General features: G+C 42.2%; 1 protein-coding gene across 12 annotated transcripts in view; it reads right to left on the bottom strand.

Moving 5' to 3' along the window:
* The window catches only part of CUX1 (cut like homeobox 1), a 268,876-nt gene that overhangs the window by 147,823 nt on the left and 93,604 nt on the right, over positions 1–27,449 (bottom strand). For all 12 annotated transcript variants that reach the window (XM_066979728.1, XM_066979718.1, XM_066979720.1 and 9 more), the window contains exons 3-4: positions 14,608–14,655; positions 798–876 (exon numbers count right to left, since the gene is read on the bottom strand). In XM_066979728.1, the coding sequence (XP_066835829.1) occupies positions 798–876; positions 14,608–14,655 (127 nt within the window). The remainder of the gene's footprint in view (positions 1–797; positions 877–14,607; positions 14,656–27,449) is intronic.

Below are 27,449 nucleotides of genomic sequence, written 5' to 3'. Positions count from 1 at the left end.
GAGATATATGATGTCCACATTTTATGAAAGTACAGAATCATACACAGACTCTGCCATATGCCAACAGCTCAGCCCAGGCAGGATTTAGACCTGAGGACCTGGACTCATAACTCCCTCTCATCTTTGACAGACAGCAATGTCTCTAACATTGGGGAAGACAAACAAGCAAAAAAATCAACTCCCAAAGAATGCAAAAAGAAATGATATGGAAACTTGTGCTGACAAACATAAAGCAAAGGTGAAAATACACACACGAAAAGCCTTTGCATAAAATTTATGATCACGCTTAGGCTGAACAGAATTGAAATTTGGTAGTGATTTACTTTTCAGTATCCAAAGTGTTTCTTCTCTTCACAAATGAATAGGAGCAGAGCAACTGGCCTTTGCAAGCAACTGTTAAGGCTTTTTTTTTTTTTTTTTTTTGCTTCAAAGGTATGAGGAATTTTCTCTGTCCTTCAAGGTACAAGCATCGCCTCACCCTGATGAAGTTTCAAGATGTATCTATTTTGTTAAAAAGAGTAGACTCTCTAATAAATGAATTACTCAGAATCACACAATACTGTATTAATATTAATCGATTCATACAAACATTAAAATGTAAAGTCAATGAACAGTTTTAAGAAGTCATGAAGCGTGCCTTAGTTATAGTTTCTTCCATTAGAAACAATATTAGAGAATATTGGTTTCAGAATAAAAACATTACTCATATTTAACTTAGCAAAGGTAGAAAAATGCCAAGCAGCATTCACACAAACATAAACCACGAGATTCTTGGAATACATAAATGATTTGCTTACCTGGAACATCAATTAATCTCTTATAAACATTCAAGAAGGCTGCCTCTGCTTCTTTGCTTCTTTTACCCAATGCGTCAATCTAAAGGGGTGATGAGAAAAGAAGGCTTTAGATTTGTTCCAGTACAACTCCTGTAGTCAGAGCTATAAAAATAAATGAAAATATTTCATATAAAACTAGTTAATACATAAAAAGGGAACTTGAGCCTCCTGTGTACAGCTCCTATAGAAGCAGCCTTATAAGAGTATTTCTGGTATGTCTGTACTTAATGTAATTTAAAGTCCTTTTTCAGCGCAATAGGAAGCATCGATAGTTTTATGAACACTATTGCCTATTATCATTCGTTACTTTAAATCTTAAAAAAAAAAAAAAAAAAACAGGCACTTGGCAGACAGGCATTCTTCTCAAAAACTTTTCTTTTACCCCTGACTAAGATCTAACACAACAAATGGGAACCGCATGTACTTTGGACATCACGCTCTGCCTTTATTGTAGGAAACATATTTTTCTCTTATTTCCACTAAGCCTGTGAGAAGATGAAAAGCTGTACTTTTGGGTACCCTCTGATACTTAATACTAAATCTCTGAATCTTCTACATGCAAATGCATTTTCTGCTAAAGCTTAAAGCACAGACCATGAAGGCTGTGCTGCCTTGCGCTGCTGAGCTGGAGACAGGCTGCTCTGACTAGTTTCTGTTCTTATTTTGTATTAATACATACAGTACTAATCTGAGAAGCTGCCTGCCCAGGTGAGGGAAAATATTGCCTCCCACAAGCTATTATTTTCTCTAAATCTGTATTTTCCTCTAAAAATTTCATTTTAAAAGGAAAGGCAGCTTTATAGCTCTGAGAATAAAATACTTATTCCACTGCAACTTTTTTTTTTTTTTTTTTTTTGGCAAGAGTATTTTCCTAACGTACTGGAAAACAGAGGATTTACGATTACTAAATATTGACAAAAACCACACAAACCCACCCAGGACTTGGCCCATTGAATTACTACGCCAAAGCAGAAAGAGACAGAAAGGGAAGCAGGAAAGCCTGGCAGAGCTCTCCAGCAGTTTACCGAAATCAGGAAACTAAAAGCATGCAGATTATCGTTCCCATGTTTTAATAAAAAGCAAGGAAGGATCTGAAGAACTACAGATACAAAGGCCTGATATCAATTCTTCTGTGTATTTGAAAAGCAGTTAATATTATGAAACCATTTAAAGGTGCGTACGTCAACATGTACTAAAAAAGGAAGGTCCTGTCTGAAAAACGTCCTTGAATCCTTTAACCACTTTATTGATTCGGTAGATAAGGCAGGAACAATGGACAGAGTTTACTGTATCTGCATTTCAGGAAAGTATCTGATATTTTATTATACAGGAGGGAGGGCAGCAGGGCTGGAAGGCAGGCTGCAGCCCGACCTGCCGCGCCGGCTCGCGGGGAGCTCTGGCGCAGGAAGCACAGGGTGCCAGGGAAAGGAAACGGCGCGGGGAGGAGGAGAGATAAGCGCAGGGCGCTGCTGGGTCAGCCCGGTGCCGCGGCTGTTTGCCTGCTGCCGGAGTGCCTTGGGAAGGGAAGGATCCGGGGGGAGAAGCCTGCAACACAGAGGATGAAAATCATCGAGGAGATGGGTGCGGAGAAGTGCACAGGAGCAGCGTGCAGCACCTCCATGTGGCTTCAGATCCGTCTTGTGGCCGTAAGTGGCCTGTGGAGAGCGGCATGGAGGGGATCATGGCCAGAAAGCTAAAGTACGAGGCCAACTGTAAAATTACACACAAGCACAACACACGACGTATAAACCGAGGAAAGGCTTGAGGAGAGGGGTCAAGGAGGAGAATAAGGACGGCAAAGGCATCTGCACAGCGCTTGGCAGCCCCACCAAAATCTGGAGAGAGATGGGGAGAGGTTGTGAAGGGACGAGTTACTTCAGCACGAGACAAGGCTGTAGTAGGAGAAGCAAACCAAATTCCTTCTTCACTTACAGCTCCCGATATCTGGATTAATTTAGGCAACTTAATTGAGGCATACCATGACTGAACCATGACCTATTCTTATAAATTTAAAAATAAAGTACTGGGGAGGTGACAAGCAAGCAGCATAGGCCAAAACGATGTGGACCTGGAGAGCAGCCCCGAGGTCCCAGAACACACCGGCCGTGCTCTCCGTCAGAGTGCACCAAGAAAGGCTGTGGGAAGGCGCCGGGATCTCGGCGGGCCTGTGATGCGACGTGCTGGACAGTGAGGGATTGATGATTGTGAATAACCCATTTATTAATCGGAATTCAGGCAATCACAGATGGACCGATGCTCATTAGGGAACGAGAACATAAGTAACTCGGAACATTTTCACACAAAGAGTATTTGAAATTAGAATGTGGAACAAACTGCCAGAGCCGGAGAAGCACTGGGTAGTGCAAACCAAGCTCGAGAGTATCAGCCACCCCTCGCGAGCGGGCGAGAAAGGAGGGGGCAGCCATCAGAAAGGCTTCTGCAGTTGAGATATTTCATGGGTACATGAAGACAGACTTTGAAGGCCAAAGCACACCATATGTTAGACTTCTGGACTTCAGCGTTCCCACGTACAATTTTCTCTCGCTGCTGCTCAGCACAGTACAGCCAAATTTAAATTACTATTATTAAAGACGATTAGCATCACAGAACTCATTCTGTACTGTATTTTGAAAAATTCATTTGCCCCTTCTAGGAAAAACAAGGCTTTTAAAATAAACGCATTTCTATTTCTGTGAAATAACTGAATGGATTTGTTTTCCTATTACAGCTTCTTACATTTTAATAAAGGGCATTTGTACTTATGTTCTCCCTAAATATTACAAAAGGTATGGTTTATTCACTACTCGCCAGTTATATTGTGATTGAAGTATAAAACAGAATTGAAAACACCATATTCCAAGGACATCAGAGATGCTCTGATGGCAGCAGTTTGTAAATCGCTGAACTTTCACACCTTTTTTTTTTTTTTCTCCCAGAATTCAGAACCAGAACCCCAAACAATCCCACCAGGCAGAAAGATTTTTTTAAGTAGTTAAAAAAAAAAAAAAAAAATCAATCAAGCTGCCTGGCTTAAAGTTCTATTAAAAATGAGCTCTGCAGCTATTCTGTATCTTAAAATACATAGTTTTAACCAAAGCACTATGATGACTTTAACTAGAATAAAAAAGAATTAAGTATGCCAGTTTCCAGCTGTGTAAGGAAATATGGGATGAGAAGGTCATCAAAATAGCAAGATATAAATAAAGTCCAGAGACAAAGGAAACAGAGCGCTGAAATGACATGGAAATAAGCATTTGGGAGTTCACTGAAAATTTTTCAATTCAAAGTAAAATTGGTTCGGGAGCCAACAAGGATCAGCTGCAATCAGATCACACTAAAACAGTCAGTGAATATATTATAAAACTCTTGCTGAACATTTTTATTTGACTCTAAAAACTTGAGGGACCCAGAAAGAAGTCAACTTATAATCACACTAGGGTAGTCTTGACACGAGCTTAGCTCCACATCTTAATTTATCTAAACCAGGCCCCATTATGTCTTCTCTTACCAGAAAGAAACAACAGTGACCTCTGTATTCCCCACCACCCCCATAAACATATGTTCACTTTTAAGTTTTGGCATACTATTTGTCTTGATAATACCATTGGAGCTACACTGAGATAACAGAAATGAGACACGAGGAATCCTCCCTCCTTCGCACACCCTTCATCTTCACAATCTCACCAGAGCAGCAAGACGCTCGTTTGAGAGCCGCCCTCCCTTCATCCACCTTATTTTTCCAGGTCAAGTGCTTTCATGAGTTGTTGCCATAAGTACCGGGTTGCTCCCTGAGGCTGAAAGACACCTTCCCCTCTAAAACCATCTCTCTCCAGCTGGTGTGCCAAGAGCTCCTTGCTCTGCTCCCATTTTCCACTGGCAGAACAGCAGCAGGCTGCCCAGCACTGCTGCCATGCTGCTCTGGTAGCACGGTCAGCCCATTTCAGGGGGGCTTGGTCAGTCTCCTGTCTACTACACCTGGCTAAAATCTAATCATCGTCAATGCAATCAGCAGTTTTGTCTCCACATTCAGGTACGCATCGTAAATCTGGCCACGTATGTCAGGGAAGATGCCGAATGCAGTTTCAGATTAACGTTAACTCCTTCCGTTTTAGCTCCGTACAGACAAATTCAAAAAGATGAAAGCAAAACCCGTGGCTTTATTTTGGAATCTGTCATGCTTCGTGTGCCAAGAAATTTCAACATTAATTAAAATCTGATGCCTACTGCACCACAGATCACCTGGACTCAGCAGGCAGATCTGCAGAAGCTGCACGGTTCCTGCTCCGCCACCGCAGCCAGGCAGGCTGAGCGGTTGCGTTCGGAGCGAAGGCGAAGCAGGCAGGTCAAACTCTGCAAGGAAGGTGGAGCTGCCAGGTGCCAACGCGTTCTGCATAGACACTTCGATTCTCCAAACGGATGGGTATCAGCATTTTAACATGCTTGCAGACAAGGTGACCAGCACATGGCCGCGATGAGTTCCTTCTATTTGCATCGTTCTGCATTGCAGGGGTTTTCTTCTGGTTTTAGACTGCTCAGCATGCCAACTGCTCCCTGAAGGGGTCACGTTGCTTTTGGTGTTGGTATGGTATTACCTAAGAATTAGCAATTTCCTTGAAGCACTATTGACTTGTACACAGAGCATGAGTCTCAAACACAAGCGTTCACGCAGCTGTGCTACACATGGATTTTGTAGTCCTGACTCTTCTACTTATCATCATTGCTCTTCAGCTGCAATTCTCACTCTCACTAACAACCTCAACATGAAAGATACTAACTTGTACTGTCCTGCACCCAATCTGGAACCAACTTACCAAGAAGAAATAAACAATTTAAACAGGAATTTATATTGCCGTTCCATTTTTAAACTAAATAGATGCCTTAACGAGAGACACGCAGCCCCCTTTGCACACAGAGCTCCCCTACACATCTTTCCTTGTATTGTTTTGCATTGCCAAGTTTTTTCATTTGTCTTCAATTTCTTTGAGTTACCTAAGTGCCATTAAGAATTGTAAGAACCATATTAAACAAAGGGAAAAGCATGATAACAACTCATTAACGTAACATTATTTTAAGCCATATTCTTGAATAGCTGCCTTGGAATCAAGTGGTGGATATAGCAAGCATTATTAGCGCTACACAATGACATAATTCTTTCTTTTAAGCCATTACAATAGAGCTTAGCTGCTCTCTCACATAAAACAGTACATCAGCTGCTAAGGTGGTGCACTGTAACAGCTCTACAACACACTGCGTGCGTATTAGGGAGCATGCAGTGTATATCTGCAGTTGGCTTGATTTCCCTTTCTTTATACCAACAGGTATCTACACAGAAAATTGGTAAAAATAGAGCCCGGTTAGAGTTTTTGCAGCTGACAGAAGAAAAATTAAAAATATGATTTTATTTTTCTTCTCTGCTACAATTAAAAAATTTTTGAAGCAAAATTAAAAAGAAATTATTCCTGTGCAGCTGCTTAAAGCATATGGTATGTATTTTAGCTGTGCTATAAATTCTTTAACAAAAGTAGGCCCTACAGCGGCTACAATTCCAATCTGTTTAACGAAGCTCCGGGTGCCGCGCGCAGCTACGCTACCTGGGAAGAGCAAGGGAAGAGCACGCCACCTCGCCAGCTGGTTGGTTTAACCTCAAGTTAACAAGAGAGCTTCAAGAGGGACTGAAATCCTTCAACTTTTCAATTCTACTTCCCTCTACTGTGAAACAGCTGCAACCTTGAACCCTTGAAACCTTTTCTTCCTTTCGTGCCCAGATAAATCCTGATTTTCCCAGACAAACAACGCTGCCATCCCCTGAGGAAAGCTCAGCTCCCTCATTCTCACAAGACAGCTTCTTGCTGCTATTCCAGTCTTTGATCTTCCTTCCCAGTAAAACAGCCCAGCCCAACATGTGCCTCAAGACATTGACAGCAGAATGACAGCTTTGTTTAAATAGCTTTTACTATTTGCCACCCTGCCTTCAGATCATTGCAGTGGTGGGTCTGCTACGACTGCTGAACCTCTCCTGGATCCTTCTGTAACCTGCATGTCTTCCTCCACACTTCTCCGGGCGTTTCTGAGCAGCGTTTCTCAGTTTATGCTCTCACTCTGCTCCTCATCCATCTCTCGGGCAAGCACCAAATGGAGCAGCCCGGCTCCCTCCTCCTGCCTCGGGCCACCAGCTCCCGCTCCTCTTGCATCAGATCCAGCGATCACAGTGTTGTAGCATGATTCAGCTCACTGACTCGATGAAAAACTAAGCAACGAAGGAGAGAAAGAATTTATTTTCCACCGTGTCGGCGAGCTGAACTGACTCATCCTGTACGTTTGCTAGACTCAGCACAAGGAGGAGGTGGGCACCCCGGGCTGGGGCAAGGACACTTGCCTACGGCAGCCCCGTGCTGCCATGGGCTGGTACAGCACGGAACCACACTGTCAAAACGTGGGTGGCAAAAGGAGGGTCAAAGTGCTGGAAAAAAAGCCAAACATGTCAGGAAGCAAGGAGGGAAAAAAAGCCACTTTGCAGGTGAATGTGACAGAAGCTCAATTCTTCCAAGGCGAGGCAATAAAGCAGCCGTAATTACCAGCTGTGTGCTGCACTCCCCGGGGACACCGAGCACCTTCAGCGCTGGCAGTCAGCAGCGCCAGGGGACGTGTCCCCCGAGGACAGTAACCGTGTCCAGGGCACCCTGGGGACACTGAGCTGCTGCTGAGGGCACCAGAGCTGTGCTCTTGTCTGGGTCTCAGCTGGGGAGCAATGGGAGGGGAAGGGGCGCCAGCACCACACAACCTCCAACCGGGGGACTTTGGCTTCCTTACAGCCTGCACACCTTAAAAAAACAACACCTTTCTAGCAAAGGGATCAGCAAATTATTCGCTGCACGCTGCTAACCCGAGAAGAACTTGCTGTGCTTGATTCTCAATGTTGTGCACAAGCACGGGGTGGGATGGAGGACAGCTGCCGCTGAGGAGCACACGGACAAGCTCGGCACACGACACAGCAAAGGGGGACAGGGCAGGAAGGAGAGAAAGCGGTGACAGCCTGTGCCATCCCCCCTCACCTCCAGCCTCCCAGCAGGAAAGCGACTGGCTGCTTTCATCTGCCCATCAGCCTCTCTTCCTGCCTCTACAATAAGCAGTGGCCTGGACCCCACAATCGCTTTTCTCCCTCGAAATGATCCAAACTTTTCTTCATGTATTTTTAAAAATAGGGCAGAGGAATCCTTGCAGCCACGAGCTCATTAACTGCCTTTGTGCAAATCTACCTGCGCATAAATACCAAAATGCAATCTTTTGCTCATATTTTATACGGAGCTGCCCTCTTACAAATCACTGCAGCTTTATTACAGCAAGGCAGAAACAGACACTGGCCTGTATTAAGCCTTGTAGTAATTCTGCAATAAATACAGGAATAATTCTGTATTTGGAGAAGCAGGGACTGGATTATGATGACACTCAGCAGAATACCGCGCCCTGCACAGCGCTCCCATCCCCATTCCTTCCAGCACACTTCAAACTCTTTTTTTCTTTTTTTTTTTTAAGGATGAGAAGATACTTCTGACACTGCGAACTGAAACAGTGCTGCCTATCTGAATTTTGCATAAATAGTTTCCCACCACTGTTAGCATTTCACCCAAATGCGTGGCAGCGGCATAGCGGGCCTTAATATAGACAGCCCACCAGCTGCCAACAGGAATTTCAGCACGTTGTCACTTACATAAAAATAAGAGGATTTGGGTTGATCCCCCCCCAAAGTTACCCCAGTAGTGATGGCTGTTTCTGTACGACTTGCCTGCACACCAGACGGGATGGAGATGAACCTGCAAGAGCTTCGGAAAGGTGCCTGGTGCTGGTATGTGTTTGGCTGGCATTCCTTAGCTTTGGGACTTCATCTGTTATCCCAATAGCTGAATTTCTGCAGTTTGAGAGTTTCTGCAGTTCTGCCCCTTGCTCTGGAGTTAAAACGTCTCTTCTCTTGGGGAGATTTCTGACCCTTGTGGCAGCAGGCACCCTCCATGCTCACCAGGAAGAGCGCATCTGCCTTTGAGATGCTCAAGTAAGTATATTTAAATCACCTTCCTGTTGTTTAAACTGCAATCAAGCCAGACGAATATAAATAAATAAGTATTTGCACACGTGTGTAAACAGAGTTGAAATGCTGCTGAGCTGCTGATACCCCAAAAAGCAAGGAGGGCATGCCTCTGCCCTCCCCAACAGCACTGACACGAAGGCACAGCCCCCGTGCTCCCCCCGTGCTTATACAAAGGAAATTACCTACCACCCCCGCCCTGCAGAGTGGATGCTGAAAGATAACAATTACCCACCAAAAAGCCCAGATTTACTCCATTTTGTTACATGGAGTGGTTTAATGGGACTTTCATTGAAGAGTGGCGAGGCTCCGGGCCGGGCTCGGCTCGATGCGAGCTCTGAATTTTGATGTATGCTGTTGACTTCCACAACACAGAGCAATTTGTAATAGCTTTGCCACGCTGTTGTTTTCAAAGCTCCTGCTACATCACAAGCATTTATTTCTGACCACAAAATTACATTTATTCAACAGAAAGCAGCTCAGGGTCTTTAAGAGGTTAACTTCTGGAGTGCTTGGCTGCTCTCCAGCCTCTGTACTCGAATCAGCGCTAACGCAACAGCACACAACAGCACCCAGGCTAGCCGTGATTAATAGAGTGCTGAATACGCTGCTTTCCACATACACACACTTTTCATTCCCTTGCTTCCATAGATCATGGACTTATCCTCAAAATATCTGACTGAAATTGAATTTGGCTTCTCTCTCAACCGTTCATTTCCTATGTTATGCAAGGTTATATCCTTTTCTGCATGAGCAGAACCAAACCAGCTGCAGCTTTTGAGAAGAAAATGTGTTTTCAATTATGAAGCTGGCCTGAATATTGAACCACAGTTCTACTGCTACTCTAATTGAGCCATCATGGAGTGAACCTACAGGAAAGAAATTGTATTAATTAGGTTTGTAAATTTAACATAAGGAAATTAAAGGGGGGAGAGGGGGTATCAGGGTATCAGCTGAGGAATAACTCCTTCCAAAATGCAGAAGGAAAGCATGTCCAAAGTTCTTCAGGCACACACACGCATTATTAAAGCCCTCCTTCAAAGGCATGATTAGTAGTTCCAGCACACCAAACAGATTTTCAGCTTCTGTTGCCTGCATATGGAAAATTATTAAATTACTCTGCTGACCAAATTAATAGTTTAAAGAGCAATTCAGCTAAGTGGGGAGCCAGAGTGGTCTCATCAGAACGGGAGCACTCTTAAAAGTACTTGCTTTGTGAGAAGAAAATGAGAAATGGATTTCACAGAAACGAAGCATAGCGTGTTGTTTCGGAGTATGTGCCTTAAAGGGTTCTCCAAATGAGGGATTACTGCATTACTGTTGGACAGTACTGCTATGCCACATGAAAAGAATGCTAATGACCTCAGGAAATCCTTTCCCAGCCTTAAAATATCTATTTGATGACTTCACAAATACGGATTCAGACATTAGATTTCCATACCACAGCTTCAGCTCTGTGAATTAACATAGCCCAAGAACATAAAGTTTTATTTTTAAGATTTCCCATACAAATATCCAACGGCTCACGTAAACGTGGTAATGCACAATGACCCAGTGGGTCTGAGCACAGCTTACTGAGGTGGTTGCTTGCCAACTTGGAAATGATAAATAATGATTTTATGATTGAATGATAAAGCTCTTAAGCCTTTCTGATTCTGTCCTGCATTTAGCCCAGCATACTGTGAGCAAACCATTAATAAGATGCATCCTCGGGTTAATGATAAGCAAACAAAAAATGAGATTCAAGACAGAAATGTTAGGAATTTTACACCTCAAGTTAGTGAGTTCTAACCGTCTTGCTCCCAATAAGCTATTTATACCCTCTATGCCTTAAACCTTCCAGGAAAGTTAGAAAAGCTACCCACAGAAATCAAAAGGACAATGTTACCGGCTTTCTATCAGACACAACAGTCTATTGATTAAAAAAGAAGGAAGAAAAAAAAAATGCATCCAATTTCCATTAAAATCCTAAACAAGGAAAAAGTACTATAATGAAATTATCAATGACAAATTAGTAGGGTTTCACATTGCACTAGGAATGCATTTGTGTTAAAATTCATTTCATAATGCTTTACTTTAACTGTCATCCTAAAAAATCCACACTTAAAGCACCAACAATCTGTACCAAAAAAAAAGTTATTTCTAACAACTAATGGAAACTGCAGATTTGATAAGTGGAACAGTTTCATTTGCAATTTCTTTTGATTGAGATAAATATCCACGGAATATGGAATGTTATGGTTTTTGTTTGTTTTGTTTTTTACTCGTGAGCATATTATACAAAGGGACTATACAGAGTGGGGCACGAGGTATCAATATCCATGTTCAAGCTGAGAAGAAAATCTGGCTAAAGTGATCAGTGTATTTATTTTAAAAAGTGAACTAGCCACAGGTTTACAAGCAGATGTCCCATAAAGCATGCTTGGGAGGATATTTAAATATGCGAGCTTAAGTTAACCGCTCTCCAAGTCACGTCGGGCTTGCTGAGGGTACAGTTCAAGGACAGTTTAAGTCAACCTACACTGGCACGGCTGCACTCCTCCTGCCCTTGGCTTTGCTCTTCTGGCCAGCAGGAGCCTCAGCGAGCTGGGTCAGTGACCAACCTGGCAGAAAACTAAGCCAGCAAAAAAGAGGGGAAAAAAGAAAACTTTGTGCTCTCCGTGGGATCATATAAGCAGAAGTGTGGAGGGAAGGCAGGAGGTGGGGAGGCAGTCCAGAGGTAGGCAGGAAGACAGCGATAGCCATGTAAAGCTACCTAAATACCTCTGTTCGTTAGGGAACTGCACCTTGTGATTTGTCTGGCCTTCCCTAGTGCCCTGAGCCCACGGAAGGAGTCATCCCATGTGGCATCTGCAAAGGCCTGCTTCCCTTCTGGGGCAGAATGCTAACTTAATATTGCTCTGACATGCCAAAACACCTACTTAGTTCTGTCAGTAGGGAGCAAGAAAAGGGTGGAACAACAGCAGTACAGGGTGGAGATAGAAGCGAGGGGCAAAAATGCAGTGGAGACCACATGGTTGATGGAGAAGCTGTGTCGTACAAGAACGTATTTTCCTAGCTTCTGTACAAGAAAAAGATGATGAGAAGGTGGTGCCCTGAAGTTCAATAGGAACATCCACAACGCCTACAGGGGCGTGAACCAGAGCACTCCAAGAATATTCTTTACCTGCTGCTCCAGGACACTTCCTCTCCAGCAGAAGGTATCAATTCTCACTACTTTTCCTTTCACCTCTCTTTATCTGAATTACTTATGGTTTTGTTGTTGTCATTGTTTTTTTGTATGCTTCACTGGGGCTGCAATTTGTGAAGTGTCTGTAGCAGAAGCAGGGAACCTCTTACCAGCAGATCACTCCCCGTTTCAATTTCTTCCTCCCTGCAGATGTCCTAGAGCACTTGTGCTGTGACACCAAGACCTGCCCCAGCTACATGGCTTGCAGAGCCATCTTGGGAGAGTAAGACGAGGCAACTCCAGCGGGTTTGGAATGGAGAAAATCCTGTATACACCGAAGGCAATTTGTTGTTGACCTACCTGGAGCATTCATCTCATGACCTTTCAGAAAGCCAGTCTTAACAATAAACAGAGGCCAAATCTATACACTGAACAATAAATTATAACTCAACAGAACAGGCTAATATTCTCAGTATTCTGATTTCTTAGCATTCTTAGTATTATTACTGATACCCTTAGTATTTTGATTCTGATATGGGAAAGGCAGGGGAGGTTCAGAATAGACATTAGGAAACATTTCTTTGCTGTGAGGGTGGACAGACACTGGAGTGGGCTTCCTAGAGAGGTGGTTGATGCCCCATGCCTGTCAGTTCAAAAGACATTTGGACAATGCCCTCAATAATATGCTTTAACTTTTGATTAGCACTGAGGAGGTCAGGCAGTTGGACTCAGTGAACTTTGAAGGTCCCTTCCAACTGAACTACTCTGTTCTATCCTATTTGTCTCCAAAACAAGGTACAGTAATTAAATCTGTAATGAAATACCACAACTGACAGTTAGCTGTTCCGCATTTATGTGCTCAATCACAATTAATTCAGTTCTTTTAGGTTTCTAAAACCCTGTCTAGACTACAGAAACTGGAATCACTGCCTAAGGAGATTCAGCAGCACAATCTTGTGACATATTCGTGCTTCACTTAAGAGGGGATTTCTACCAACAAATGTTACCCTTGTAATTTATGAGATTGAATTTATACCAACATAAACTTCACTTTTACATTAGTGAAGCAGATCTGTACAAGAGGAGTGTGCATGAACCACAGCAAGGTAATAGTGAACTGTCTCCAATGGGCAAGATCTAATGGGATAATACTCCTTCACTAAGCAAAATTTTGATTTATGTTTCTTACTTGATCTTCAGACATTCCCTTCATTATAGAACAGTGCTGAAAGCATACATACACTTCAGTCAGTGCTTTGCAAGCTTGAAACTAAAGTAGAAAGGTTTTAAGAGCACTGCAATTCACTTGGAACAATTTTAAAGTGTAAATTTCTATTGGCAAATGGACTCACACAAGTCATTCTTTGTTCTCACAAATTGCTATTAGATATATCAAGGACAAAGTTCTCCTATTTATTTATTTATTTCTAGCAGTACGTGGGAAATTGGATAGTAAACTAAAAAATACCATACTGCTTTTAAGATGAAAAATTATTGTCTATTTGGGATATGTATTTAGCAGGAAGTACAAGTAATCAGAAATGCAACCCTCATTACAGATAATAGGAGTTGTGCACTTAACTCCCTGGGCAGACTTCTGAAAACATGCTCCTGAATTTCCCTGTGCTCTGATGGGAACTGTAACAGTACAGGATCAGCTCACAACTTACTACAGACTGAGAAATTAAGAAGTTTTGCTGCTGGAACACAGCTGACCTTAAAAGTAGGGCTCTGCAATGTAAAAGTGCAAGCTAAAACCTAAACCTACCCCGCCACCCTACCCCCAGGAACTAATCTTTATAAAGAGAAAAATAATTTGCAAATTTCATCCATGGCTTTTTCCTAGAGGCAGTACAACAGCTCCCAGCCGGCCCTCGCTCATGTGATGTGAGTCCCTCAGTGCTGTCCTCAATACTGCAATTGGCCTAGCTGCCATTTCCTATAGAAGTTATTTTTTCTTCAAAAATAACAACAGTTGGCCTTTAAACTTGCGATGACTCTAATCACATGTTTCTCAGTGGAGCAGTGTGAAGACAAACCAAATAAAGAGCCAGCACCAGAGCTCTGAACACTTTCTGTTGGTTTTCCAAAAAACACCTGCTAACTTAAGGTTTTCCAACAAGTCCTCTAGAATACAGTCTTTTACAGCTGAAAAGGTTTACACTAGAACTATTTTAATATCCTTCATATTTTTGTATACACACATTACATTGCATTCATTAAGCATTCGAACTGTCGAGTCGCTGAGGCATACCGAGTTATTGTGTGCCACCTGAGTCACAAAAAGAGCAAAAGTTTACGCTCAAGTATGCCAAATGCAAAGTGATTTGACTAGCTGAGCTTGTCCAGCACAAACGCAGCGTATCACAAATACATCCAGCACACAGCCAAATGCAGAAAAGCTGAACCCCATCAATGCTCCCTGCTCACAGGTTCCCCCCACCCGGCCACGCTGAGAGACTGCGGGCACGCTACTCACATGAAGCAAGATCAAAAGCATCAAGAGAAGCAGAAGCTCTTACCTCTCCTTGGAAACTCTTCAGTAATGGAGCTACCTGTTTGCGAAGGTCCTAGAAGACAGAAGCAAAATATTTCATCAGAAAGTGTGAAAGGCTGTGTCGTCGTCAAGTTCTTCCCAAGCCTGTTTTCAGATCTTAAGTACTGCGTAAGACTTCGTTGTACCTTATGGGAGCTCTGATTAAAGTAAATGTAAATCCAGAATTCATTTTGAACAAGTCTGAATTTCCAGTTTGATGTACACCTGTACCTGTTGCAAACAGCATTAATTAACAAAACCGAAAACTGTAGTGATGTTAGGTAAGCACTAAACACCTTCAGCTCATAATTCAGCTGAAACGCTAATACGATTAGAAGTAAATGCCTCTATCTTCCCAAACAGCAGCTACACCTCTGAACTTATGCTGAAGAAATTTCCACAAATGGAAGCCAGGCTTGAAGGAAGATGACTCTGGACCATCAGTCTAGCTAAGAGTTTTGTCATTTTGTAAAAAGACTAAATTATTTATTTTTTCTGAAGAGTGCTATGACTTCAGTCACTGAGGAACTGGAGATAGCCATACTGAAGATGGGAGCATTGTTTGTTGGTTTCTGTATAACTCAAAATTTCTTTTTCCAGAATTACAGCACACTTCACACTACAAAATTCATTAAAATACTGTCCACTGAACCACCCTCATAGTTCATAGCATAGTTTGACTTACCAACCGAGATAAATTAGGACAATGGTATACATCTATCTTTTATAAAATTCTCAGTGGCTCTGCTTTTAAACCAACGTAGGCCTAATTTACTTACTAATTCCCAGCTGGGACTTACAAACCCCAGATGGGGCTGGATTTCCCAGCCTTGGAGGGTTTTGTAGGCCCAGCTGCCCGGAGCTGAGGAGCTGCTGAGGGCCAGGTGAGAGCAGGGGCCTCCAGCCCAGCCCCGTGACGCCCCAACAACACAACCGGGGCAGTCACGAGCTGCTGACATGGCCGTGAAACCTTCCTTGCTTCCCACAGTCCCATAGCTAGACTGAAGCTCATGGAATAGGGTCATAAAGACATCTTTGAAGTATTTTCTCTCTGTATTAAAAGTGCCCATTGAAGCCTTGGGCATTTCAGAAAAGAGGGTCAGCACAGAAAGTTGGGAAGTTCTCTCTTCTAATGCAGTAACGCGTACTTTTACGTCCCGCGTCTCGCAACAGATTGGGCATTAAACCACACACCAAAATACCCTCAGCCCTGGGTTTAATCTGTTTTGCTGAAGGAAAAGAAGGCTTTTGAGAGAAGTGGGTTTTGTCATTTAAATGACAGGTCACAGAGGGAGTTGGAGAATCCGGAGTTCTCCCTGAGAAATGGCTCGGGGGGCCAAATGCCAATGGAGCTATCAAAGACAAATGATCAGCCAAATTACACTTCTTCCATGGTTACTGCATACCATACAGCTAATCCCCACCACGATGAGGGTAATGTCACAGCTTTATAAGCTCATTCTTCCGTACCAAGCCAAACAACGCTGCTCTTCTTAGACCAAGTCAACTAAACATTTCCTGATCTTTTCTGTCGCCTATTTTTGGACAGAAAAAGGGTAGATACTGTCCTTGTGTACCATGACTGTCAATAAATTACGCCTCTACCAAAGCAAGCTGGCAGGTTGAGCAGCTTTTCCCACTTCCTGACTACGCTGGGAGCCCAGAAGGCTTTGCACGTTTTTTAGCGTATTTTCCTCGTAACGCGACGATGATGACATTGAAGAAAAAAACAATAACCATCAATGGCAAAATAAATGCCTACATTCAGGGCCAAAATCTGGCGTGCCAGGTTTTAATGCACAGTGAAATTGTAAACTGAGACCTAAGACTTACAATCAGGACACTGGCATCCTTTTAAACTTCATAAAATCAGGGAAAATTACACCATTCAAGCAAAGCAACATTTCATGAAATAAAAATCTCAGTTCATAGGAAATCATCGGGTTTAAGGCTCCTGGTTCCTGGTATCGCCTCTGAATTTACTGACTGGTTTGGCGCCAGCCAGCAAACTGATGTCAAAGCTGAAAGCAGAAATATAGGAGATCTAATTCAACACCAGCCCCAAGCCTCGTGCTTGCACAGCTCGTAAGCATCAAACATTATCCCCACTGCCTAAGCACCAGAAATCACCCAAGATACTTTTGCAGACGACACAGCGCCGCAGTGACATTCAGGAAAACAAACCACGGCTGGTTGTGGAGGCAGAAGATGTAAGCATTGCTCCTCTGCGTGCATGGTGAGCCCTAGCAGAGCCTGCTATCGAACCGTGTATCTTGTATCTGACGTGCACTAACTTCTGAACGTGCAGAACTTTTTATTTCATGATCATAAACCATGTCCGGACTTTGCCTTCCTATTCACTTCTGATAACGAGTGATGTTGCTGTTCGTTGGCTATGGAGGACAGAAGAGAGAGAGGAGCAGGAAAAGGAGGGGAAATATGAGGAGCATCCCAAAGCCAAAGAAACAGCTGGTCAAGCTGATAAAAGGGGGGAAAAGCCATTGAGTACAAAATCTGATTCCCAAACATCCTTCATTTAGCAAATTCAGGATGCTAAAGGCTCATCCCAGCAATCAAAACATTACTGAGCAAAATTCATGCCATAATGGCAAAACATTATGCTTGGAAACGTATGCATAATGGGAAAACGGCTTATGCTATGGAAAATGTAGGCAGCAGCTTCTGTTGTTGGTAAAACTGTTTTAAAAATATTTGGTGACAGAGGAGAAGGCAGCTCGAAGTGTTTCAGTCTCACAGGCAAGCAATCGTTTGTACAGCAGTAATCTATCCGGGGCAGTGGTGGGACACGCTGATCGGTACAGCACACTTTAACAGCGCAAAATGCTTTGACAACTTGAAATCTTAGCCATAACTTTGAGATCTGCTGCAGCTGAACAATGCAGAGAGAGCATCCCCTTTCCATTATCTGCCCAGAGCAGACAGGCTAAGGGAAGTAACCAGAAGGAATTTGCTCCAGTGTTTTAAATGCAACCAAACATGCCATGCAGGTAAGTGGGTAAATGGCAGGCAGCGCAACAAAAGGAATACACCCGTTCCTCACACCGATTTTGGCTGTCTCCCTCTCCTCCCCCTTCCTCCCCCCCGAAAGTGCTTTTAGGCTACTTCTTTAATTCCTTCCTTGGCTAACCAGCATCAAAACTTTCGACAGTTCACAACAAAAAGGAAGTGAAAATAAACACACAGAAGTCAGGATTACATGAGCCTCAAGTCACCAGCTAAAACTCTGCCGGTGAGATTTATTTTTGGCAGTTCGGAAAAATTCCTCATCAGACTTTGTCTCAAAAGCCTGTATTAACATCAAATAGAATTTTACCTTCTCTGCACTGAACTGAACAGAAAGAAGGACATTCGGTTTGGACCCGGGGGAATCTGTAGCGTTGGTTAGCAAGGACACCATATGATTTATTATCTGTTTAAATTGTGGTGGCCTTTACTGCCTGGGTTTTGATCAAAACAGGAAAAGCAACCAACTCCTGCACTCGCATACAGCTAGCAAATCACTGCGATCAAGCAGAACAGCTAAAAAGAGTACATGCAATTGAACATTAAAACAAATGACAATTTATCAGCACAAATGCATTGAAATATTCGAGCACTCCTATAAAATCACATTATTAGCCTATTTTTCCATGCCATCTAAACGTGCTTCGTCTTTCTGTGGATGATTTATCGGAATGGAGCAGTTTTCTGAAAAAGGCTCTATCACAGACAAACTCAATAGCTGAAGTAGAGACTATGAATTAGGATGCTGTATCATTATCTGAATCAAATCTGATAGCTGAAAGCTAATATAGCATTTTCCTCTTTACAGGAGTATAAACAACTAGTTTATATTTTGATCAAATGGCTACACAATGAAATCTGAATCCAAATAATTTTTAACTCCCTTTCCATTCACATTAAAAATAACTCTATGGAAAATAAGCCAAGAATAAATCCATGGTAAAAAGCTGGGCGACAAATGCATCTTTCTGACAAGTAAATTACATTATTTATCTATCTCTATCTTAATACACTGCGTGCAGTACAAAGGACATATCACTGGTCAGGCTACCAATGCTGTACTGGTAATTCAGTTGAGGTCTAAAGCTGTACAGCACCTCCCGATCTCCTCTCTGACTGCTCGATCTCATTTACTTCCCAAATGCTTATCTCTAAATGTCACAGCGAGAGACCTACAACCCTGGGTTGATAAAGTGGTCCAGCGAGTTAAGCTTGACCTGTACACCTTTATCACCTGCAGAAGTATTGCACTCATGTAAAATAAAACAAACCAAAAAAAATGGGCAAATGTTCTTTCCTATCCCTCCTGTGCCACCCTTCCTATGATTTGTTCTATATATTGTCTACTTGAGACACGCAATGGCTGGCGAATGTCACTGTGTCTGGCAGAGGAATCATAATGAGAAGCAGCCCACTTGTATCAGCATCGGTGACATCATTAGTTCAGCTGTCACTATCTATTTCTGAGCCGCCTTATCACCGGCGAGATGCTCCGGCTTTCCTGCCACCCTGCCCTTCCGCGTTTCCTCCCTCGTTAGCCCACACGTACAGAGGAACTGACGAGCGGCCCCGCGCTCAGACTGGCGAGGCTCCGCGTTCGTGTGAGAGTCTGCGGAGAAAGAAACAATCTCCAGCACCCAGAACAGAACCGGGACGGATTTGCTGTGTGGGAAGGTATTTATTTGTCAGCTCAGTCTGCACATAAAGAAGGATGGGCACGGCCCCGCAAGGAGCTCTCAAGTCCCAACCTGCCAGCCGGCTGGAGCCCCTCTTCCACCGAGCAGCGTGCTGGCTCAACTCATACTCATTTCTGGAGCCTGGGGGGTGTTTATCAGGGTACCCTTGCAGGCAGGGTTCCCTACACTTTGTCCACGCAGCAATCATCTCAGAAACGTCGTTGAGCATCGCTCTTGTGTAAATGGAGCTGAAAGGGGGAGAGGTAAAAAGCCGCCAAGCAGGAAGGATTTGGGAAGAACCTTGGCATTCACTTCTGAGCTGTTTGGTCGTAACATAGTTACAGGACAACTTGTCACTGTGAAACACAGGAATCAGCAAGTTAACTATAATTACTAGCAATCAGTTTTGCTGGTTAATTAGAGAGAGCCAATGTGTGCATAAGCTTCACCCTGCTATGGGCAAACTGGTGCACAAGCTGCGATCGTTCAGGCAGATGCTCACCTACCCACGGTTAAATATTTATTTCTTTGCACCCACAATTATGAAGCAATACCGAATTTATGATTTCTTCTTCAGAGATCCTGGGCACACGTTTGGAGGTGTACTAAGGGAAACACAGAAGTCGTTATCTGTAATTAGTTTCAGCAGGCTCCACTTAGCTTTGCTCTGAAAGGTATGAAACCGAAGACCCAGACAGTTGTCCAAACAGGTATGATGCAGTAGCTTAGATGACTTACTTAATTCCTAAAATATAAGGCAAATTAAATCATATGAGCAAACAATTTATTGCTCAATTTACACTGTGATTTAATGAGATATAAAACCTCTTATTGCTTAAGGCTGCTAAAGTATTTACTTGAAATCTGATCATTAAAGAATGAATCACGATGTTATCAATTTTCTATGACTTTTCAGTTATTTTAATATACTAACATGCCAGTATTTTCCCTGTACAAAAAAAAATTATTTGAAGTTACATTTATAGATGTGTTTCAACCGAGCACAGAGATAAATAAAAAATCCTGATTTACAGTAGCCAAATGTACACCACAGTATTCTGAAATATTTTAGCTCACAGATCTTGTGCAAATTCCATTAGCTTTAATTATTTATTAGCAGTAGATTTAGATTACTGTTCTTGACCTATTTTTCAGTGTATGGACCCACCCAGCAAGAAGTGAAAAAATATTCCATTTGCGAAAGGCTGATTTAGTGAGAGCAGGCTTGTAGCTGAAAGTAGAAAATTAAGCAAAAACACACGCATTGTAATTCAGGGGGAGAAGCTCGCACTTCAGAAAGGTTATGAAGCAGGGCATAACCAGTCTGCAGAATTAAAACTGAAAGAGACTCCCTGAAAAGAGAGAGAATCTTTGCTATTTAACCACCTCAGACCTCTGCCACATGACAATCCCCGAAAGAAGCGAGCCTCGACAGCTGACATACAGAGAAGTCTCAGACTATTTGTGGAAATACCCTCATTCCCACCAAACTCTGCAGGCCACATGGGCCCTAATAGCCCAAGGCGAGCAAGCATTTTGGGGCTGCTCCTGTGGTCCCTTTCACTGGCGAGGAGTCAAAGCCTGCTCTTCCCAGGCACGAGAAAAATGAAGCATCTGTGAAGGTGTCTACTCGCCGCGCTTCCTCTGGTCTGGGACTGGCACGGTGCTTTCAATGGCACTACTCACTTGAGCAAATCTTAATGGAATCTTCTTATGGCTTCTTCCAAGCTAAAATAAACATAAAGCTAACAAGTTTACTCTGTGCCTATGCAGCAACGTATAAACAGACTGGTTACCTTCACAACTGTTTAAAGAATCAACTGTGCAAAAGAAGAGCTGTTGCACCCATATATATGTGTCTATGTATATATACACACACATATGCTATATATAATGTAAAAAAGATTTTTTAGACTAACTTTACAAACGAATGTAGAGAACTATGCATTTCAGAATCATGTTGAAACCTTGCCGTCATTTATAAACCAGTAAGTTAACATTGGCTAGAAAAGACATTGAACAGAAACAATTCAGAACTTAAAAACTGGAGTTGCTAGGAAACAAAAAAAAATCATTCAAACAAAAATGATTGAGGTAGAAGAGCTCTGGAAAGAGCTAATTCTAAGCAAATGAAAGCCTGATCGCTAAAATTACAGTAGAGAAAAAAATGGATGGCTTATTTCATAGGTCACCAATAAGTGCAGAAAATCCACCACCATTTTTAACAAACTTACGAAGTTAGAAAGCTGCATATTGGCTAATAGCCCCAGGAGGATTTTCCTCCTGCTAACAGTTTGTCCTGCTTTCTTGTTAAGCCCCATAGTTCCTGCTGAAGGTTGCAGGCAATACCAAACATACCCTGCCAGACCCTTGTCATGGGAATAACCACATGTCCCTACCAACCCAGGTCAGCAGAACTACTTATTGTGCGTAATGAAACACAATTTGATTAGCCAAATAAATATTTCAGAATCTTTGAAGCGCGCTGCTCCTGCCAGCAGGATAACCACGTGTCAGCGAAACCCAGGAGCCTCCGTTCTTAGGGCTCAGGCCAGTATCTCTGCATATGCAGAAGATAATTACTTGGTACCGAGCTTTGCTAAGTGCCTGCAGATTATTTTTTTTTAGCTGTGTACGCCTATCTAATAAAACCGCAAGCCAACTGACTACTTTGTGTGCATCCCTATAAGAAGCCTCACCTGCGTTTGCCCAATCTTAATCACAACCACTCTGTCCCTCCAAACCTACACATCATTCCACAAGCTCTCTTCCTTTGCAGCTGAGGCTTCCTGTAAAAAACATCCTTAACGCTCCTCCCAGAGCACATCCTGTATTAAATCCTTCTCCATCCACTCCAGCAGTCTCATTTCCACTTCGAAAGTCTATAGCCGAAGAGTTCACAATGCTGCCCTGATTATTCAGAATTACAGCCTGCAGAACAGAGGTTTCTCTTCAGTGTAAAATGGGGAACTTCTGAAAAAAGGTAATTATTATGAGTCTTAAAAAATTAACGTGTCTAATGAGAAGCTAATGACATGGGCCATGAGTCTGCAGAAAAGGCATCTAAGTACTGTGGTCCAATTAACAACACCAGTTCAAACACAGACTAATGCTTCACATGGTGGATGTAAAAAGACGAATATTTAATGTGAAACCATAATTGCACCTGCAATTTTCCCTATTCCCTCTACCACAAGCAGAGCTGTGTCTGAATCAGTGCGCACCCTACCTGAGCGCTCAGTCGCGCCTTCTGGCAGCAAGAAACCAGAGACCTGGGTGCTGCGTGGCAGCGCTGCGCTCACTAGCCTGGGGTTTCTCCTCGGTCTCACGGAGAAGAGAGGTAGGGCCATTGAGAAACGAGGCATTTCAACATGTGCTTCCTATTTAGGGAAAGTGAGGTTACTAAAAAAAATGTTCCAAACCTGCTATCAGGTAGATTGGAAAGATTTCCAAAATACAAGTATCTTGCTTTAGAGCCAGGTTAAGTTTGAAAGAAGAGTAATTCTGTGCTAAATATTAAAATAAGGAATCAGATTTTATCCTCACAGATCCTTACCGACTACATGTGAACTAGGGGGCAGGCTGTGGGACATCAGATACCGCAAGCCTTTTTCTCTGCTTATCTTTCAAATACATGTTAAAAACCTAGCTGCGCACAGACCGTGTTATTAATCGTACTCTGACATACCTGCGTGTAAGAACACAGGTATATTTACTGATTTATATCATTACAGTCAGCCTTCTTCTGTGATTCCAATGCAAGAAAATCCAATACTAAGCAATCCCCTAATAATCTGTTTATAAGATTTGCTTGCTTAATCTTGATTCTGACCATTTTATTCAACAGCCAGTTGCTCCTATAGAAAACAAGTTGTTTCATGAGGGTCAGAGTGAAAAGCCAGCTGTCCTGCAAATCCACGTCCTACATTTGCTAAAACTCCCACAAGCATCATCCTCATTGTCTTTGTGTTCTTTGTGACCTCTTCTACTCAGGCAGCCACTGGCCAGTTGCCTGCTGCTGCTGCTCACAGGCTACCATGCCTTTAGCAGGCAGCACTTTCAAATACAGCTGAAGTCATAACTTCAGAGCCCCACAAAAATGAGAAATTCAAAGAAAAAAAATGACAACCTCAAAAGCACTGTCTATGGGCCCAAAGTATTTATTACGTCTAATTTACCACATCTGGAACAAACACCTCAAAATTAATATAACTGTCATCCTCCTGACCTAAATCAAAAAAAAAAAAAAAAAAAAAAACACAGATCTTTTCATGTTGCTCCCATAAACGAAGCAATTCAGAGAAAACAAACTTTTGCTACCAGTATGCTTCTCAGCAAAATTCCTGCTGAAACACACTGCCTATAATGCCTATGCTTCGGTAGTGCACAGTAGATATAAATGAATCATCAAGATGGGAGAAAGTAAAATCTCACTACAGGCTTATTCAGTATGTTTACTGCCTGTTAGTTGAACTTAAGAAATAAAAAAAAACACATAAAGCACTTTGGAACAACAGCATCTCCTCACAACCATAATATATAGTCTCAGCTGGGACCAATTCCCAAATTCATATGCTGAACTGTGAACCATTCCAGCATACTGGGGGGATAAAAAGACCAGAAAGAAAATTAAAAAAAAAAAAAGAGTCAGAAAGACAGAGACAGAGCAAGCTCAGTCTGCCATTCCTGTGCACTTTTTTTCCATTACTGAACGCATGCAAGCCTAGTGCTGAATCACAATGAACTCAATAGCAGATTAAAATGAGACATACTTGTGTAATAATAAATCAACAGAATTAATACAAGCTTATCTTCTACTAACTTAGAAGGGGGAGGTGACAAATTGCACTTAAGGAAAAATAGTTTCACTGTTGCTAGCATAAGCTGAGCGTCTATAGGAGACTGCTAAATTTAGAAAGACAGCTTTTGATGATAGCAACGGAAATTAATTCAAGTTTTTTTGTGTAGCTTTTTTTTTTTTCTTTCCTCAAGAGCTCTAGAATGTTACTCATCTTCTTGAACCTCTTACCAAAAGTAGACTTCATAATGCACTATCCTCCCAGCCTACTCCCTCCTACTCTTCCCCCTTAAAAAGGCAGAATTGCTCCTTTGGGCTACAGCAATTTAGGAACTTAATGCAGTTTAACAAATTCCCTATCTCTTGGCTGGAGCTGTTTGGCTCTGACAGATGAATCAGAGAAGTCCATAAACGTCTGGAGGATTTGTGCAGACTTTTTCTTGTATGACTATATATGGCAACTGCAGATTGAGTTATCTACAATCATTTTAACCTAAGCTTCAAACTTTTTACCTTATTCCTATCCTAGTGGCAAACTTCCTTGATCTGTAATACTGCTAAATTAGACAAACTGTCAAATACTTTTCTCAAAAGCATTTTCCCACTCTTTACAAGACTGTAAAAACTAAGTACAAAAATACTGGAATTAAGATACACTTCAGTAAAACTTAACTTTGTTAACAACTTGTGCTTCTCAGAAATACATCTATATACATGAGTGAACCAGAATGAGATGCTGTGAAGTTCACATTTTCATTTACACTACTACTACTGGAGACATGCACCTCACCAGACAGCAGATGTCTTCCATTACAGCTTACCTGAAATATCAATTACCACCAAGTGTCACGAGAAGTCTAGCACAAACTGGTAAATGAAGTGAAATTTGCACTCAAAAAAACGTAGGGGAGGTCAAAACTGACTGACTGATGTACACAGGGACTTAAACAGGAATTCCAACAATGCTTGCAACAATCCTTAAATCCAGAAAAATATTGTATTTTAACTTCTTGCAATGACCATCTTTTATACATATGTTAATTTTACACAAAGGTTAAACTAATAAGTAAAAAGAACAGTATGTGATAAAGTACTGAAACCTTCTTTTAGCTGGATCCAAAAGTTGCTCTGTGCATTCTAAACAAAAGATACAACAAGTTCAAATGGCTTTAAGGTAAATGTTCCTAACACGCCTCAAAAGGGACGTTAAGTGCCACTGCGAGCTCAAAATGGCTAAGACTACAGTTCCTTAAACCAAGGAGCAAAACCCGGGTATATTGGCTGAAAGACTGGAAGTAAATATTAAGTTTTGTATGCAGGATGGAATATTATGAGAGTATGACAGACAGAGGAGACGGTATCATCTAGACAAGCTCAAGTGAGAAGCCATGTGGAGAAACATGTACTTAGAAACTGCTTTATTAAACAATTTCCTTTGAAGTGTTATACAGAAAAATATACACATGCACAAAAAATACACAGTGAAAAAAAGTGAATGACAACCTTCCAAAAAGCAAACCAATACATAACACTGTCAAAGTGCAACATCAGAGAACTGAATGAGAAACAGAACAACAATCTCTGACTGTTTTGGGGACCTGTTCATACCAATACAGAACTGGTAATCACAGCCCTGGGCTCTCCCAGGAAAAGCATAACAAAATAATATCATAAATGACAGTTTAGCTTATAGGCACAACTGTATTTACTGTAGCCTTGCTTCAATTTCTTTATATATATAGAAAGGAATATATATATATATACATGCACATACACACCCACATACCTCCATACATATATATACACACATATATATAAACCATCTGTTATTGATAAGATTACAGAGCATCCAAATCCAAAACATGTTTCCCAGGGAAAGATCTGGGCCTCAGAAAACTACATCCTTCTCTCTCAGAGATTCAGAACGGTATTATTGTTTTATTTTACAATGCCTAATAATCTGCTGAGTCCCTGACACTCACCTTCAGAGTCACAGGAACACAAAGAAAGGTAACTTTAAACGCTTCGGGGTTTTGGTGGTGTCTGTAGGCCCAGTGACACCACCTGATTGAAGGCTGCTCACTGGGCTTCCACAGGGAAGTTGAAACATTTCTACTGAGCTGTTCAACACCATGATATTCATGTTGCATATTTTCAGTATCTTACTCATTTTGCTGCAAGTTCTGAACTTCTACCTCTCCTCTGTCTGGCATACAGCTGCCTGAAAGAACATCAGTAAGAAACCGTCCTGATACATAGCCCTGCCGCTTCGAAATGCCACAGGGGCTCACTTTTAAATGTCATTTAAAGCCAAGACTCACAACCAGCCTCTTCCTGTGCAAAAGCACACACCGGTTAATTGTCCTAACGACCATGAGCTGTTCTGAAACCTCAGGGCAGAACGGCAGGGGCACAGCCCCGTCACCAGGAGCTGGGGACGGCCTGGTCACCACAAGCTGCAGGCCCAAAACCCCATGCAGCCATGTCACAGCCTTTCAAACACAGAGACAAGGGGAGTTAGAGGAAAAGAGAAGATTGTATCTTGCCCAGCTGCTTATTAATACCATGAAGTTCAAAGCTGGTATTTTAAATGTGATCTTTTTCTTCAGCTGAGGTGGAACTAACACTGCAGGCTGTCCACAGACAACAAAAAGCCAAATGGGGCAAGAGACATCGAGGACTGTCTTTCTCTCCCCTTTGTTTGTTTTACCTTAATCAATAGTCATTCAGCAACTTATTTGACTTTACAACTTCTACTTAGTGGATCCTGATTGTCCATGCTTATAAAAAGATATAACAGTTAATTTTTAAAATTGATTTTGAATTTTCACCTTATTAAGTCTTCAGAAAAATGCATGTTTAAATCTGTTTTCCTTCATTCAATAAAAAAGACTTCCAGTAACCTAATACAGCTGCATATTTGCAGGTCTAAGTGCTAGAAAACAGACTGACAACGGATAACCCACACAAGGGGCTACGGAGATCATGCCTTAAGTAAGCCATTCATACCTGAGAAGAAGGAAAAGTTAAATGGACTCCACAATAAGTTCCAGCGCATGGAAGTTTGGTTTTAAGAAGGCAGTGGGAACTGCTGCTCTGAAGCTCAACACTACTATTGAAGAAGCTGATGTGAAAAAGTCTTAAAAGCAGCCTGAGTCCCACAGACTCGGAGGCAGGCCCAGTACCAAGCTCTCCTTTGTCTAACGCTCACCTGCACGGTGAAAACCTCAGTGACTTGGGCTGTAATACAGGGACTAAAGAGGCAATCCTGACTCTACAGCCCTTTTGCTGGGCAGTGACTGGTACAAGAACTGGGCTCTTAAAACATTC

This window comes from Anser cygnoides, chromosome 18 (genome assembly GCF_040182565.1).
Source record: "Anser cygnoides isolate HZ-2024a breed goose chromosome 18, Taihu_goose_T2T_genome, whole genome shotgun sequence".
Lineage (NCBI taxonomy): Eukaryota > Metazoa > Chordata > Aves > Anseriformes > Anatidae > Anser > Anser cygnoides.
Note: the sequence above shows the minus strand (reverse complement) of the source record. Positions and strands in the feature narration are given on the sequence as shown.